The sequence below is a fragment of the Engraulis encrasicolus genome, chromosome 2, assembly GCF_034702125.1.
Source record: "Engraulis encrasicolus isolate BLACKSEA-1 chromosome 2, IST_EnEncr_1.0, whole genome shotgun sequence".
Taxonomy (NCBI): Eukaryota; Metazoa; Chordata; class Actinopteri; order Clupeiformes; family Engraulidae; genus Engraulis; species Engraulis encrasicolus.
Genome location: NC_085858.1, coordinates 683,520 through 698,317, shown reverse-complemented (window position 1 = coordinate 698,317; position 14,798 = coordinate 683,520). Strand labels below are relative to the sequence as shown.

General features: G+C 45.9%; 1 protein-coding gene across 3 annotated transcripts in view; it reads left to right on the top strand.

The window, feature by feature from the left end:
- Nucleotides 1-14,798, top strand: part of epn2 (epsin 2) — a 46,121-nt gene that overhangs the window by 14,176 nt on the left and 17,147 nt on the right. For all 3 annotated transcript variants that reach the window (XM_063219264.1, XM_063219255.1, XM_063219272.1), the window contains exon 3: nt 13,546-13,658. In XM_063219264.1, coding sequence (XP_063075334.1) covers nt 13,546-13,658 — 113 coding nt within the window. The remainder of the gene's footprint in view (nt 1-13,545; nt 13,659-14,798) is intronic.

Below are 14,798 nucleotides of genomic sequence, written 5' to 3'. Positions count from 1 at the left end.
CCCCCATTTCCGGTCGCGCGGAGTAATACTAGTCAGACCAATACAATCAATGAAGACGGACAATAATGAATATATCTTCTCTGGAAGCATATTTCGCGGTGATTTTCGAGCCAACGTATCGCTGTCCACCCCTGACCACTCGGTGAGTTTCATGTCTCTGCAAATGAAAGTTCAATGCCATTTTATGATCGATTGCTTCAGTGCTTCATTGGAGTCAATGTAAAGGTGGGGGGGCTGCAGTCTTGAATACCCAAATGCTCCGTTCAGCACCAAATGTCAAAATTGTGATGATAACATCTCTACTTCACCCCAGAAGTCACAAAAACAAGGCTTAATGTCTAAAATAGCGAACTACCACTTTAAGCTTTGTTAGGTTCAGTATGCATCTATAATAGGCATTAAGTACTCTTATGAAAATGTTTCAGAGTAAATGTTTCATAATCCTATTTCCAGAATTATTTCATATTCCCCATTTTGCCATTTCAGTGTTGAGTACCGTATTTTTTGGACTATATGTCGCTCCGGAGTTTAAGTCGCAACGGCCCAAAAATGCATTTTGAAGATGAAAAAAACATATATACGTCGCACCGGACTAATCGTCGCACATTTTTGAAAGGTTATTCTATCCATGGAATCTATGTTGTGATAACTGGCGCATGGTAAGCTGCTGCTCAAAGACGGCATTGTTTTAAACCAGCATCTGAAGCAGTGGCAACGCATTCAGAGGTGGTGGTAATGCACCAACTAAGATGGTTTGCCAACCGCCATAAAACCACAAAAAGAAAAAGAGGAAGAAACAGTGATAACGCGCCATGTTGCCCTGTAGTCAGAACAACATAATTTTCGGCTTTGTTTTGCGTTTGGACCGTGGGAGGGTTCGAGGCAACTTGTTCCGTCTCCAGAGCACGCCTTTCTTTACCCCCTTTTCTGAGACTTCAGCCCATGACGGTATCAAAGGTGAGGGGGATTTCATCCATGTTGTGTAGCCTATGGTAGTGTCACGTTGTGCTCGTTTTTCAGAAACTCGCGGAAATGACCGATTTTCACCTGGAAGTCGGCTGACTGTCTTTAATAAAACAGACGCTCGTTCTCGGATAGAGAGGAGATTGCGTTGCATAGCGCAAATAAATCCACGAGAGGGGATTGCATTGCATAACGCGATACATCCACGAGCTCCCTGACTTCCGCAAAAGTCCTATTCATTTCTTTGGCAATGTCATGGAGTCCGTAACAAGACCGTTGACTCGCAGCGCGCGCGTTGTTCGAGAACACATTTGTCCTGTATTCATCAGCACATTTTCCTCCGCTTTTCTCCAGTCCCCAAACAGTTTTCCATTGCATCCAAACTTTCGTTCAGCTGCCCTATTGCCATTTTCGGCTGCATATTTAATTACTTTCAGCTTGAACTCAGCAGTAGGCTATAATAACTTTTTTTGGTGGTAGGCCCTATATTTCTATTCAGTCGTCATTGTAAATGCTATTTTTTGTTGTGGTAGCCTAAGTTGTAACATTTTTTTCTTGGTATTAAGCAACACAATACCTAGTTGCGCACATAGTGCTCTCCCGTGGAGAAAAAAAAACATATATATGTCGCACCAGAGTATATGTCGCATGTCCAGCCAAACCATGAAAAAAAGTGCGACTTGTAGTCCGGAAAATACGGTAACCTCTCTTAGGTTGCTATGATCGGGTTATGGATGACGTGGTAGACGTGTAAATTGCAAGTTGAATTATTAGTGATGATAAGAGTCCTGTTAGCCAATCGATACTTGCAGCTTTCATTTTATGAGACTTATGGCTTGAGCGGATAATCTCAATTATTTCAGAAGCGTTTCTGTTAAACATGGGAATGTGAGTAGTATGTATGAGGCTTTTTAAGCTTTTATGTGTTTCCTGTTGTGTTTGTGGTGCGATTGAGAACTGTCCATTTAATTGAGACCAAAATGAAGCGATTTGAGTGTTTCAAAGTGAATGAGGTTGGGCCTGAAGGCAGAGATGTCCTAAAAGGGCAGGCGCACACACACTCACACGAGAGTCTGGAGTATTTTAAGGCCAGTCTTGGTTGCCTGTCGCTTGTTGTTGTCAGACAGCGATGACGGACTGCTCTGAGGCATCACTGTTGACTGACATGTCTGAGTTTATAAGCAGTCTGTCTGCTCCATCCCATCTGTGTATGATGAGTTTACCATCATCACCCTCTTCCTCCCTCTCTTCATGTCAGGCTTTCAGAAGTAAGTGTTTCCCATATCGCATTGTAGCTAAGGCAAGCACCTTGGCAACGTCCCTTTGGAATAAAACTGGGTGACCAGATCAAATTTCAAAAGTTAATCAGTGAATATTATGTAAGACTTAATGAGCAGAGACCCGGTTCAGCGAAAACCAATCGGAATGTTCATATCTCCAAATGTTTCAGCTTGTCAAGCCGGAGGCGTTCCTTGATTAGCTAAATCCAACATGTCAGTAATACAGTTTATGGGGAATCTTAATAAACGATCTCAGCTACCTGTTCGGTTTGGTCGCTTTTGATGTACTCACACAGTAACATGTTCTGCGGGAAATATTACATTGACTCAAAGGAAGGTAAAAAAGCATGCAAGCGCCTCTCTTTCTCTCAAAAGAATGATGAGTGACGAGTGGTTCAATTTTCTGGCTTTCTTTCAACTTAGAGTTTATTCATCATAGGCACCTAGTGTCGCGTAGGTTGAGCGCACTTCCTGATTTTTTCATAACCTAAAGAAATCCCAATATAACGTGCCAACTAGAATGTGGATCACAGGTTGCAAGTTGTCACTGGGGACAATACACTTGCGACATAGACCTACTTGTAGTCGTTTACAATTGGTGATTATAATACACATTTTTTCCAGGCCATGACCGTTTATATTTATAGAAAAAGGCACTCACATAGGCTGCATGCGTGTTCTCTCCCTTTCTTTGTTGATAGTCTGTCAATGGTATTTCAATGATCAGATGAGCTTAACAAGAATGCAACATCATGCCCAGAACAAGGTTCACACAAGTGGCAGAATAACGTCGTAGCGCAAAGTGGTAGCGAAATTCCCATCACATGAACGAAATGTCGACCTCTTTACAATTAATGCACGTTTTAATGCAGTTTATATCAGGGATTCTTAACCATAGGGCCACGGACCAAAGTTGGGCCGCGTGCACAACCTCCAGGGCCGCAGAAAACTTTCAGTTTCGCACCAGTGGGCTGACAGGGCCGCGGGACGGCACGGACGAGTAGCGTTATTAAGCCCAAATGCTTCCGACGCATTAAGAATAGTGTGAGCCTTTTCCCAAATTCAACTCAACTGTCATAACGCAATGACCACTCCCCACTGTTTTTTTTGTTCGCTGATTTGGCGACGTCTTCTGTGTCCCAATATCCTCACGTTTTAGTCGTTAGAACTTAAGTGTTCAACGGTTTCTCAAAATAAGTCGCGATCCCTCAGGGTTTTTTATGTCAGTTTCGTCCACTTCTAATGCTATTAGCCATTCCCGTAATATGGCTGGTTTAGACAGTGGCAGTCGGTGAAAACTGTCGGGGTTCCAGCTTTTCATTTTACGGCCGCAGCCGGGATAAGAACACACGCGGACCATATTTACCTAGCCACCTGATGGAGTAGCCTGCATCCGGGTCAGACTAGAGAGTTGCAACAGTGATGCACCTCTGAAAACACTGGCCAGTGAAAGACTGTGTGGTCCGATGATCTTCTCTGTGCCTCGGTTTGATTGACGGGATCTTTGTAATGAAGTGTGTAGCGTTTTGAGGTTGTTATAGCGTGGGAACATCAGAAAATACTATTTACAAATTGGCCCCGCCGTGATGCATTGGCTGCGTTATTCGCCAAAAAGCTTAAAATAAGCTAACTCCATAACGGCGCTGCATTTCTCGGAATGGCTCATCATTAGATACATTTTGGGGCATTGGAAATCGATGGTGAAACTTCCATTTTACGCCGGAGCTATCCTTTAACCAGTGCTCTCCCCAATCCTTCATGACTGAGGTACCCTGAGCATGGTGCCGTCCCACCGCACTGCTCCCTTGGGGCGGCATTGGGGGCTACCCTCTTGCACGGGTGAGGCATAAATGCAATTTCATTGTGTGCAGTTTTCACTTGTGTGCTGTGGAGTGCTGTGTCACAGTGGCAATTAGCATATCAGCTGGTGAGCTTGCTATGGTTTTGCATGGACAAGCACTGAGATTCACAACACCGCCACACTCCCTTTCCCCTTCCCCATCCCCTTGCTCCTCCTCCTCCCCTGCTGCCTAAAGCTTATGAAAACGGGAAGCAGCAGTGTATATTAAAGCTGCATGCCTGAAGCAGGCCTCCCTACTGCACCCCCCACCTCCCTCCCTCTGTCCTACAGGAAGAGCACATTCCTGAACCCCCTGAAGACATGGATCTCTCCTCTGCTCTGGGTCAGTGTGCTGCTGAGCCAAATGGGAGGAAGGGGGATCACATACTCTCACTACACCCACCCACCTCAGCAGACACACATAACCAAACCAACCCCCCACTGCTTCCCTCTCCTGAAACCCAAATTGCGCCCTTCCCCCTTCTTCACTCCACTTCGCTTCCCTACATGACAAAAGAATTTGGCCATCTTTCAGGGAGCCACAGAGGAAGCCTCAGAGGGCCTAGCTGAACCACAGGCTCCCAGGAGTAGGTGGCCAAGGCAAGGAGCCAGCTGACACACCTTGGGGACCTCACCTGGCTGGGGATTTTGTTGTATGGACTTCAAAATTTGCCACAAACGCATTACAGTGTTGGGCAGAGGTAGCTTGTGGAATGGGGAATGGGAAGTGGGGAAGAGCTTGTCTTGACTCTCGCATTTTAACTTGTCCCTTAAGATCTCTGAATGGAGTCTGGAAGAAAATAGTGAGGCGGAGGAAGCAAGAGAGCGGTCGATCTCTTTAGCACAACTTTTTGCTTTTCCTTCCTCCTCACTTATAAAGTGTGTGTGTGTGTGTGTGTGTGTGTGTGTGTGTGTGTGTGTGTGTGTGTGTGTGTGTGTGTGTGTGTGTGTGTGTGTGTGTGTGTCAGAGGAGAATGTAGATTGCCTGTGACAGCACCTTGGCAATTAGGTTAGGGAGAGGGGTAGGATCTGGAAGGAGGGAACTGTCGGGGTAGTTGTGCATGTGTGTAGTGGTGTTGGGTGGTGTTATTGTTGGCGCAAGCATGTGTGGGTTTTAATAGAAGCGACTGAGGGCAAAAACGGAAGTCCAAGCAGCTGAGTCATTAGCAGGAGAGTAAGGGAGCCAGAGGAAGGTTAGTCCAGGGGTGGAGGGCCGAGCTGAGCAGAGTGGGTAGCCTGCTGGAAGAAAGACTGGGTGTGAGCTGAGCGCCGGAATTTTCTGCATTCCTGCAGACGTTTCCGGGTATTGTTCTGCAACTTGGCCTTTAGTTACAACACAGCCTTTTGGGGGATGTAAAAAAGGCTGGTTTGGCATGTGGCTTCATTTTTTTTCAGTCTTATCAGTTTTGTGCTCTATATACCCAGTAAGGAGGTCGGGGGAAGCTGAGCACAGTGCTGTCAGTAAATGTGTGAGGGTTCTGGAACATTCCAGGACAATCCAGAAAGGAAGCATCCACTTCCTACACTCTAAGCTGGCTGTATTTCTCCAAGCTTGTTGCGGCCAGGGAAGTTCATTGTTGATACCTCCATCATCGTAATCCAATATGTCACTGTTTTGGACACATATTGTGCTCTATGCCGGCTGTAACAGACTTTGCTCACTGTCCTGGATTTTGCTTACTACTAACAATCAAGCAAACATGCAGTCAACCAGGGTTCATTTTTTTTTCTGTGCTTGAATAAAGTGTATGTCTGCTATGGCTAGAGATAATTTTGTGTTGCTTGGTCAGAGATTGACAGTTTAGATTTTCGTTTTTTTCTCTCCCAATGACCCCTGTGTTAAGAGACCATATAAGGGAAGGTGACATGGAAACCATGAAATGCCAAGAGGAACACTCTGGGTTCTTGGTTCATCAACTCGGGGCAAACAAGCAAACAAAGCGCGCTCAGTCAGATAGATCAGCAGCTATGTTTAGTCATGCCTCAGCCGTGTGGCTATTTGCGTTCCGTTCCATTTGTCCTCAGGACGGTTCCCAAAAGCTAGCTACCGTGGGAACTATGAGGGCTAGAAATCGGTTGAAATTACTCGTGTGGCGTAAATACACTTGATAAAGTACGGTGGGATGTGTTAACATGAGAGGAGCAAAGAAACGTGCATATCTTACCCAGGTAACTGCTCCCTAAAGTCAGAAGACGGGGACAGAGGAAGGAAAGGGTGGTGGGTGGTGAGTGGTGGTGAGGGCGGGGGCGCAGGCAGTCGTTGCTTGGCAACGTCTCACTGGCGTTATGGAAAGCAGCTGATGGAAACACCTGCAGGAGTTGGCCACTGCCGCCACCGTTTACCGACAAGCAGCCCCCGCCAATGTCCGCTCCGTTTCCTCCCTGACCCACGGCCAGCTGCCACACATAAGAGATGTACAAGAAACACCTGAGAGTGTTTCTGAGCTGCGGTTGATCGGCAGTCACATGTATCTCACCTAAAAACAGATGAAAGTTTAAATATAGACTAAACCACAGCTTTCAAAAGTTCAGTCTCAGAATCACAAGCTGTTTGCAGATGTGTTACTTAAAGCCTGTTTTGTGTCTGTGTGAAAGCCTCATCATCTGTTACTGATCCTGCTGAGAATGAAGTGATCTGTCACACACTGGCACAGGCTAGGTATGACTTAGTGCAAACATAGGCAAGGTTTTATGGATAGTACAGAAGGGGTTGTATGATGTAAGTCGTCATCTGCCTACTCTGATAATAAATATTATCGATCGCTATGACTCGGCCTTCGCCATGCATAGTTTCCATTTTGCCAAATGGCTCACACTGTGGTGGAAACGGAGATGACGAGACTTATAAAACTGATTAGCCTGACTTGAGGTGTTCTAGAGAAGTCGCAAGAGGAAAGAAAAACAAAAAGACGACTGCGGAAAGCAAGAGGTTGGTTGGAGGAGGTTCAAAATGGCTTCCAGTGAACCCTGCCTTGGTAATCGGTAGTGTTGGCTGGCTGCTATCTTCCTTTGACTCACGCTTCAGCTATGACTGAAAGGAGGAGAGGTTGGGCATTGAGGAGAGACACCCATTACGTTTTCACAAGCCGCCCTCACACTCTTGTCTTTGAGAGAGGGAGACGCCCATTCCATTTCACAACCCCACGACTCTTGCTATGAATGTCAACTAGAGGAGAGGTTGGGCCTCTCTCTCTCTCTCTCTCTCTCTCTCTCTCTCTCTCTCTCTCTCTCTCTCTCTCTCTCTCTCTCTCATGTGCGCATACACACAGCCATGTCACGACTGGCCACCTCCGCACTTTGTTGGCATAATAATCACTCCTTGGCAGTGCTCTGGCAGTCAGATGCTTACGCGCTTGCTTTCTTGATCAAGTGCCAATGCTCTAGAATCCATGGTCACTCTGAGAAGAAGGTCCTAGCCTGCTCTCACTGCACCCTTGTACTAATTTCCGTCCGACAGAGGGTCTGGACCTGCATGGGTGAACACCAATTTTAGATTGGGAAAGGTGAACTCTTGAAGTTTCATACAATCCTGAGTGTTCAACACAGGAGATGATTCGGAGTGGCCATCCCACTGTCAGTTCATATAGACCATGGCCCAGTAATCCTATCTTGTGAGTTAGTTGAGGGTAGCGAGTGGCAACTTTATTTTTGCTGATATGAACCACTGACAAACTATTAATGTTCATGCCATTGCCATCCTCAAAATATGCTCTTTGATGTAAAAATATCATAACAAAAACAAACCAAGACAAATTTCCTTCGGGACTATTAAAAAGAATCTTGAATCTTGAATCTTGAATCTACCGTTTGATGTAAAGGCAATGGGCCACAATGCAGCTAGCGTATACATGGTACCTGGACCCGTCAGATTAGATGGCAAAAATGCACAAGTAACAAAATTGGCTCACTCCAACTCTACATAAAAAACCCTTAATTCCCAGAAACTTCCAGAAATGCTCTTTTTTTGCTGGTACGTATTCGGTTTCCAGACCTTCATTAGGTAGTGAGAGAGATATGGCAACCATGCCGTGGTTGGAAATTGGAAATGGAGAGTTAGAGAGAATTATCCGCTATGAAAAAAGCAGGGAGAAATATTGCCTTTTCGACTGTTTCGGGCGGAGATTTCCCATAGACTTTGCATTGTGCAATGCCATCAGGGTCTTATTGTTTTCCTTAGTTTTTTCATATCAAGAACCATATCAAGGGTGGCAGCAGTCAGATTATTGCTTTGCATACTGTCAGGAGTTTAAATGACCAATATCAAGTTGCTAGCTACTCGAAAATAAGAATGAAACTTGTTTTCTAGAGGAGCTACGATTCGAATCTAGCCCATTCTAGGTCCATAGCCGCGTCGCAGCCCAGTGGTCTGCAGCGCGCACCGTGATGCCTGAAATGGATCATTTGGCATGGCAAATAAAGTTGGTGGATTGTGCATGTTTGATGATGGTGACTTGGCGTCGTTAGTGTTTTTGTCCCTCCATGATATATGTTTTTGGTACATTTCTAAAACTAGAAAGACAAATTGGAGCTGTTTTGTTTCATGTTTGGATCACATACCTTGGGCATATGGCCATTCTCACAATCTCTGGCACTGACTCTGCAGAGGACAGACACACAGGACAGACACACAGGACAGACACACAGGACACACAGGACAGACAGACAGACAGACACGCAGACAGACAGACACGCAGACAGACAGACACGCAGACAGACAGACACGCAGACAGACAGACACGCAGACAGACAGACACGCAGACAGACAGACAGACACACACACACACACACACACACACACACACACACACTTCCTTTCTCTTTCCCCCGTCTCTCTTTCTCTTTCATAAACGGACGTCTAAATCAGTGGGGACCCAATTCTGTCGTCTGTCATTTCTTCCTGTGGAAGTGCATTGTAATGGTTCATGGCCTACCCCCTCTCCTCCTCTCTCCACCACCTCCCCTGGCCTCTACTACATCCCCTTTGCCTTTCCGGTAAACCATCAAAGTCTTTGTGTATGAGAGAGAGAGAGAGAGAGAGAGAGAGAGAGAGAGAGAGAGAGAGAGAGAGAGAGAGAGAGAGAGAGAGGAGAGAGGAGAGATAGAGAGAGAGAGAGAGAGAGAGAGAGAGAGAGAGAGAGAGAGAGAGAGAGAGAGAGAGAGAGAGAGAGAGAGAGAGAGAGAGAGAGAGAGAGAGAGAGAGAGAGAGAGAGAGAGATCTGTTTACAAGAAACGTATTTGTCGTACGTCGTCATTGTGGGTCATGTGGGTGTGCGGGTGTATTTTTGTGTTTTCCGTCTCAGCTGCGAAAGCAGTCCCCTTACTGTCCCATGTGTGTATGTATTCTCTCCACATGCGTTGGTTTCTATGAATCTTGAGCCAGCCCCTCCGTGTGTGCGTGTGTGTGCCGCGCATGCGAGTCTTAAGCATGTGTATCATTCCTCCTGTCCTGGCCAGGCCAGTGTCTGGTTGGGCTGTGAGCCTGCCTGCCTGTGTTTATTTCAGGGCCCTGCAGCACATGGCCTGAGTCCCCTTAATCCAATAAGGCGGCAGAGGAAGAAGCACTTGCCTTCACTGACACTGAGTCATGCAAAGGCCCCATAATGGCTCACACAGCCAACCTATCACCATTTGGTGCAGCAGGGTAATGAGCATTGATGCATGGGTGGGGAGCCTATGGCCCACAGGCCGGCCCACAATATAATGTTTAATGTTTGCCACCTATAAGCTTAGTGCAAATAGGTGCAGTTTCACAAGAAATAGGACATGTTTTGTAAAGCAAGCTTAGAATTTGCATTTGCAATACAATTATGTTATATTTTCAGGGAACCTAGTGATGGTCAGGTCTATTCTAAAGGTGGCCGCCTTCAATATGGATAGACCTAAAGTGCTGGAGGAAATCCTGGTTTGTGTTCATAGTACGGTCCTTGTAGGACTTTAAAATTTTTTGAGTGGCCCCTGGAATGAAGAAGTCCCCACCACTGCATTAAGGAATGTGGCGTCCACAGGGACGGAGAAAAAAGTTGAAAATATTTTAACTTCGAGCAAGGAGAGTAAGCGAGTAACCAATTGGAATGCAGAGTTCGGTAACGTACTTCTCGCCTGTAAATTGGCAGTTAAATCCGTGGGAACTTTCAGCGAACGTTCCATGAGAGAGTGGCGAGTAGGCGAGCAAGCGAGAAGCTAGTAAATGGCTGCGATGTGTGTGAACCTAGCTTAAGGAGGACAAGGATTGATGGAACCTTGTTTGGTGGTCTTATGTGGCAAAGATGAAACAAATTTGTTTTAGGTGGTGTCAAGCACGTGTGGCGGTAACCAAGTTAGTAGTACAAAGACAAGTGTGCCTTGTTTACAGGCAAGCATGGTAGTGTGACCGATATGTAGAGGTGCTCCGATCACCATTTTTTTGGCCCGATCACCGATACCGATCACCAAAAATCTTTATCTGCCGATCACCGATCATTGCCGATTATTTCCTATTTTTTTTAATAGCCTATTAATTATCCTTATTGAATACCATTTCTGCCCATAAACCAATCAATCTTAATTTGCACATGTCGCTTTCACAATGTAGGCCTATTATTAGGCTATTATTATTATTATCATTATTATTATTAGGCCATTATTATTATTATTATCTTGCAGCTCTTTCAGACTAGTGTTGGTAATATAGCCTACAAGTAAGTCTACAGTATTAATCAATTTATAAGTTATTGCATATAATTACTAAACTATTTAAGATTGAATTGAAGCTCAGACACCTGGATCTCAGTCTCTCGTCTTCTGCATACGAGAAAAAAACCCTGTCGCTTTAAATGAGCAGCCTCGTGAGGAGAGCCCCTCCCCTCTCTGTCACTCACTGTCCACAGCTGCAGTGCTCCGCGACCGGTCTGACTCTCTCCCTCTCCCCTCACCTGTCGCCGTTTGGCGTTTCAGCGACTATCAAACTAATCGACTGACTGTCAATTACAACTTTGAAAACAATAACGTTGGCATGCTTGTGCGGACAACGTGAACTTGTCGCGTGCTGACCGAGGCAACTACACAGGTTATAACGTAGGCCTAACATGGCTAACTGGAGAGAAGTAGTCTATCGCAAATTACATTGTGACTGAAACACGTGAGATTCTACACTAAACAAGAAAAAAAACTTCACTTGAAAGAACAGGCAACACGCACAACACAGCGTGTCTGCGAGGAAAGCTCTTTCTCTGTAACACTGTCATAGATTGTAGAACTCCCTGCACAGACTCATTGAGTTTCACCGTCCACTCTCCCTCTGCACTGTTTGGTGTTGCAGGGACTACAAACTAATGACCTGGCTGTGCATTAGGCTACAACTTTGAAAACAATACCGTTGATGATTGTTTTGGAAACGTTTAGTTGTTGCGTGCTGACAGGCTGTAACTCAAAATAGCGAACATGGCGAGACTGACACGTCATTCGCAAATTACAAGCGTCATGTAAACGGCGCATGGATCGGAAAATCAGATCATTGTTGATGCAGATATGATTATAAATGGTGAAAATGAAGGAGGGAATTCCAAAAAGTTAAAGACAAGTAAAGATGCCTTATTTTGGTGCAGCAGCTGTGCAGAGCCAGCACCTAGGCTAGGCCCTACATGCAGGCCGCGCCAGGTGTAAAGGCAAAATGGTTGCGTGAGGAATTTAATATCTCTGGATCGGTTTTTTGATCGGCACATTTTTCCGATCACCGATCAGGCTATTTTTGGCCATTATCTGCCGATCATGATCGGCTGCCGAGCAATCGGAGCACCTCTACCGATATGGTTTGGGGCTGCACAATTAATCGAAAATCGTGAATTAATCGTGATATCAAAATTGTGATTTCAATTGGAATTTAATCGTGGCAGTAGTGACCTTCCTTCGAGCGTGCTTGAGCCCAGAACATACTGACAGGCTCGTTTCTGACCAGAAATCTGTCCTAAGTTTCATGCTATTGCCTCTTGCATAAAAGTCAATAATCGTGATTAATACTAATCGTGATTCCGATTTTGACCCAAACAATCGTGATTATAATTTTTTTCCATAATCGTGCAGCGCTAGGCTACATGAACGCTGCCGACATTGGAATTGCTAAAGTTCACCACAAGAAACATGTCAACATGTACTGTGATACTGACTACTGAAGCCGATTTAGACTCTCTGATGCAATTTTAGCATTGGGGTGTACTCACTTTTTTTGTTGAGAATTTTAAAGTCATATAAGCTTGTACACTGACTACTTTTCATTGGACCAAAATATAATGGTAGCTAACTCTCTGATTGGGGGCATGGAAGCTGCCCATCCACTTGCCCACTAAGCCCAATTACACCGGAGGCTTTTTTTTGTGCCTCACGGGCTGCTTAAGTGGAAGAGTAGAGTAGAGTATCATTTGGAAGTAAATACACTAACCTATATTACTAACCTGTTTTTTCCCTGCGTCAGCATTTGATGATTTCCTCAGCCCTGCCCAGATCGGGATTAGGAGTATCAGCACGTTACTAATATGTCGTCCCCCACCTCTTTCGCCACCCTCATAGGCTTTAGCTTCAGCAGACACTTTCATTTCCTCATTTGGTTGACTGTGTGTGTGTGTGTGTGTGTGTGTGTGTGTGTGTGTGTGTGTGTGTGTGTGTGTGTGTGTGTGTATTGGTGGTGGGGGGGGGGATTGACCAGAGGAGGTCATAAATGCTGACGCTGCCGATTCTGGTCGAGGAGGGGAAGCTGTGGATCAGTAGGCTACTCGCTGCCTGTCTGCCCGACTCCCTGCCTGCCCGCCCACCCGGTCGCTTGCAAGTCCCTTCTGGCTCAACCAGTGTTGATGCTCTGATGGCTGCCCTGCCGTCTCACGCCCACCCTTACAAAAAAAGTGCACTCACGTTCACAGACATCAACTCCTCTTTCAACACAGTCACACACACACACACACACACACACACACACACACACACACACACACACACACACACACACACACACACACACACACACACACACACACACACACACACACACACACACACACTTTTCTTTCCAGAGGTCGGGTATTCAGCCCACTGTTGTCTCACTCCCCAAACACGCCCAAAGGACTGAAGAAGGCCCAAGACACTAGGTGGGGCTGTGCATGCATGTGTGTGCATGTGCATTTATTTCTGTGCATGCTCTGCTGGTAGCCTCAGGGAGACATGGTCAGGTGATTGAGGGGGTGTTTCAAGCACAGACATATAAGTTACAGCCAAGTTGAGATGGAATGAGAGAGAGAGAAAGAGAAAGTGTGCTTCATGTAGACCTGGGTGGGTGGGGCTGAGTGACGACAGAGATTCTAATGGTGTGTGTGTGTGTGTGTGTGTGTGTGTGTGTGTGTGTGTGTGTGTGTGTGTGTGTGTGTGTGTGTGTGTGTGTGTGTGTGTGTGTGTGTGTGTGTGTGTGTGTGTGTGTGTGTGTGTGTGCACATTTTTCAGCAACGTCTCCTAATGCCTCGTCGGAGCTGGAGCAGGCACGACCCCAGACCAGCGGGGAAGAGGAACTGCAACTGCAGCTGGCCCTGGCCATGAGCCGAGAGGCAGCTGAACAGGTAACGCACGCACGCACACACACACACGCATGCATCCGCACACACGCGCAGACACCAACACACCAACCACATGCAGACACAGTCTGCTGCAGTCAACCCTGGCCATTAGCCAAAAGGCAGCTCACTATCTAGTACACCACCCAAACACCACTAGAATTTTCAAGACTGGTAGAAAGGGTTGAGGACGAGTCGGGTGTTCAGTGGCACTGGAGGCAATGCAAGGTATGGCTAAAGGTATGCCAAAATGTTAAAGGGACAGTTTGGTCAATTTCAACATGCAGTTGTATTGCTCACGCTACCCTTGACTTGTCAGTACCTGGTGATGCCACATTTTTCGGCTCAGCCCTTTCCGAGATATGAGCAATTCTAATGGGGGCAGCGTTTGTTTACATTTTTAAAAAATGAAACATAGGCCAAGTCCAAATATTTTCCCAAAAGGTACTGCTGTTTGCTAGTTGTCTGCTGATGTTTTATAACCTTTTGGATGTTTTTGGGAATAAATAAAAATGTTTTTTTGAAATGTAAACAAAGAGCTGCCCCCATTACAATGACCAGGATCTCAGAAACGGCTGAAGAAGAAAAGAAAAAAAATCTCAGGTACTGACAAGTCAAGGGTAATACAACTGCATGTTGAAATTGACCAAACTGTCCCTTTAATCTGCACAGACCTGGCTGGCCTTTCCTTTTTCTTTTCCTTGTTTTTCATGGGGGAGAGAGAGGAAGAGGGAGAGGGATCCCCTCCACCCGCCTCCGAGTGTTTATGCTCCTTCATTACAGATTAGGGGATCTGCCTGCCCGCCCTGCTTCCACCCTTTGTGAACTGGCACATGGTTGCATTGCAACATTCGCACAGGCACCTGTGTGCACCACTCACATATACACTGATAAACACCATGTAAAACTTGTATACATGTTTTAGACATACTGGAAATGGCACAAAAAGCATTTTCTATTTGATGCACGGGCACACGTGCATACTCAATCTTTCAGACACACAGGCATGCACACATGCATACATACACTCTCTCACACACGCACGCACGCACATAAAGGCTTACAAACTCACTCACCGTCACTGACTAACTTCCTTCCCTAGTCGCCTGTTCCAGAGAAGGAATGAGGATGGCATTGAGCAAGAGT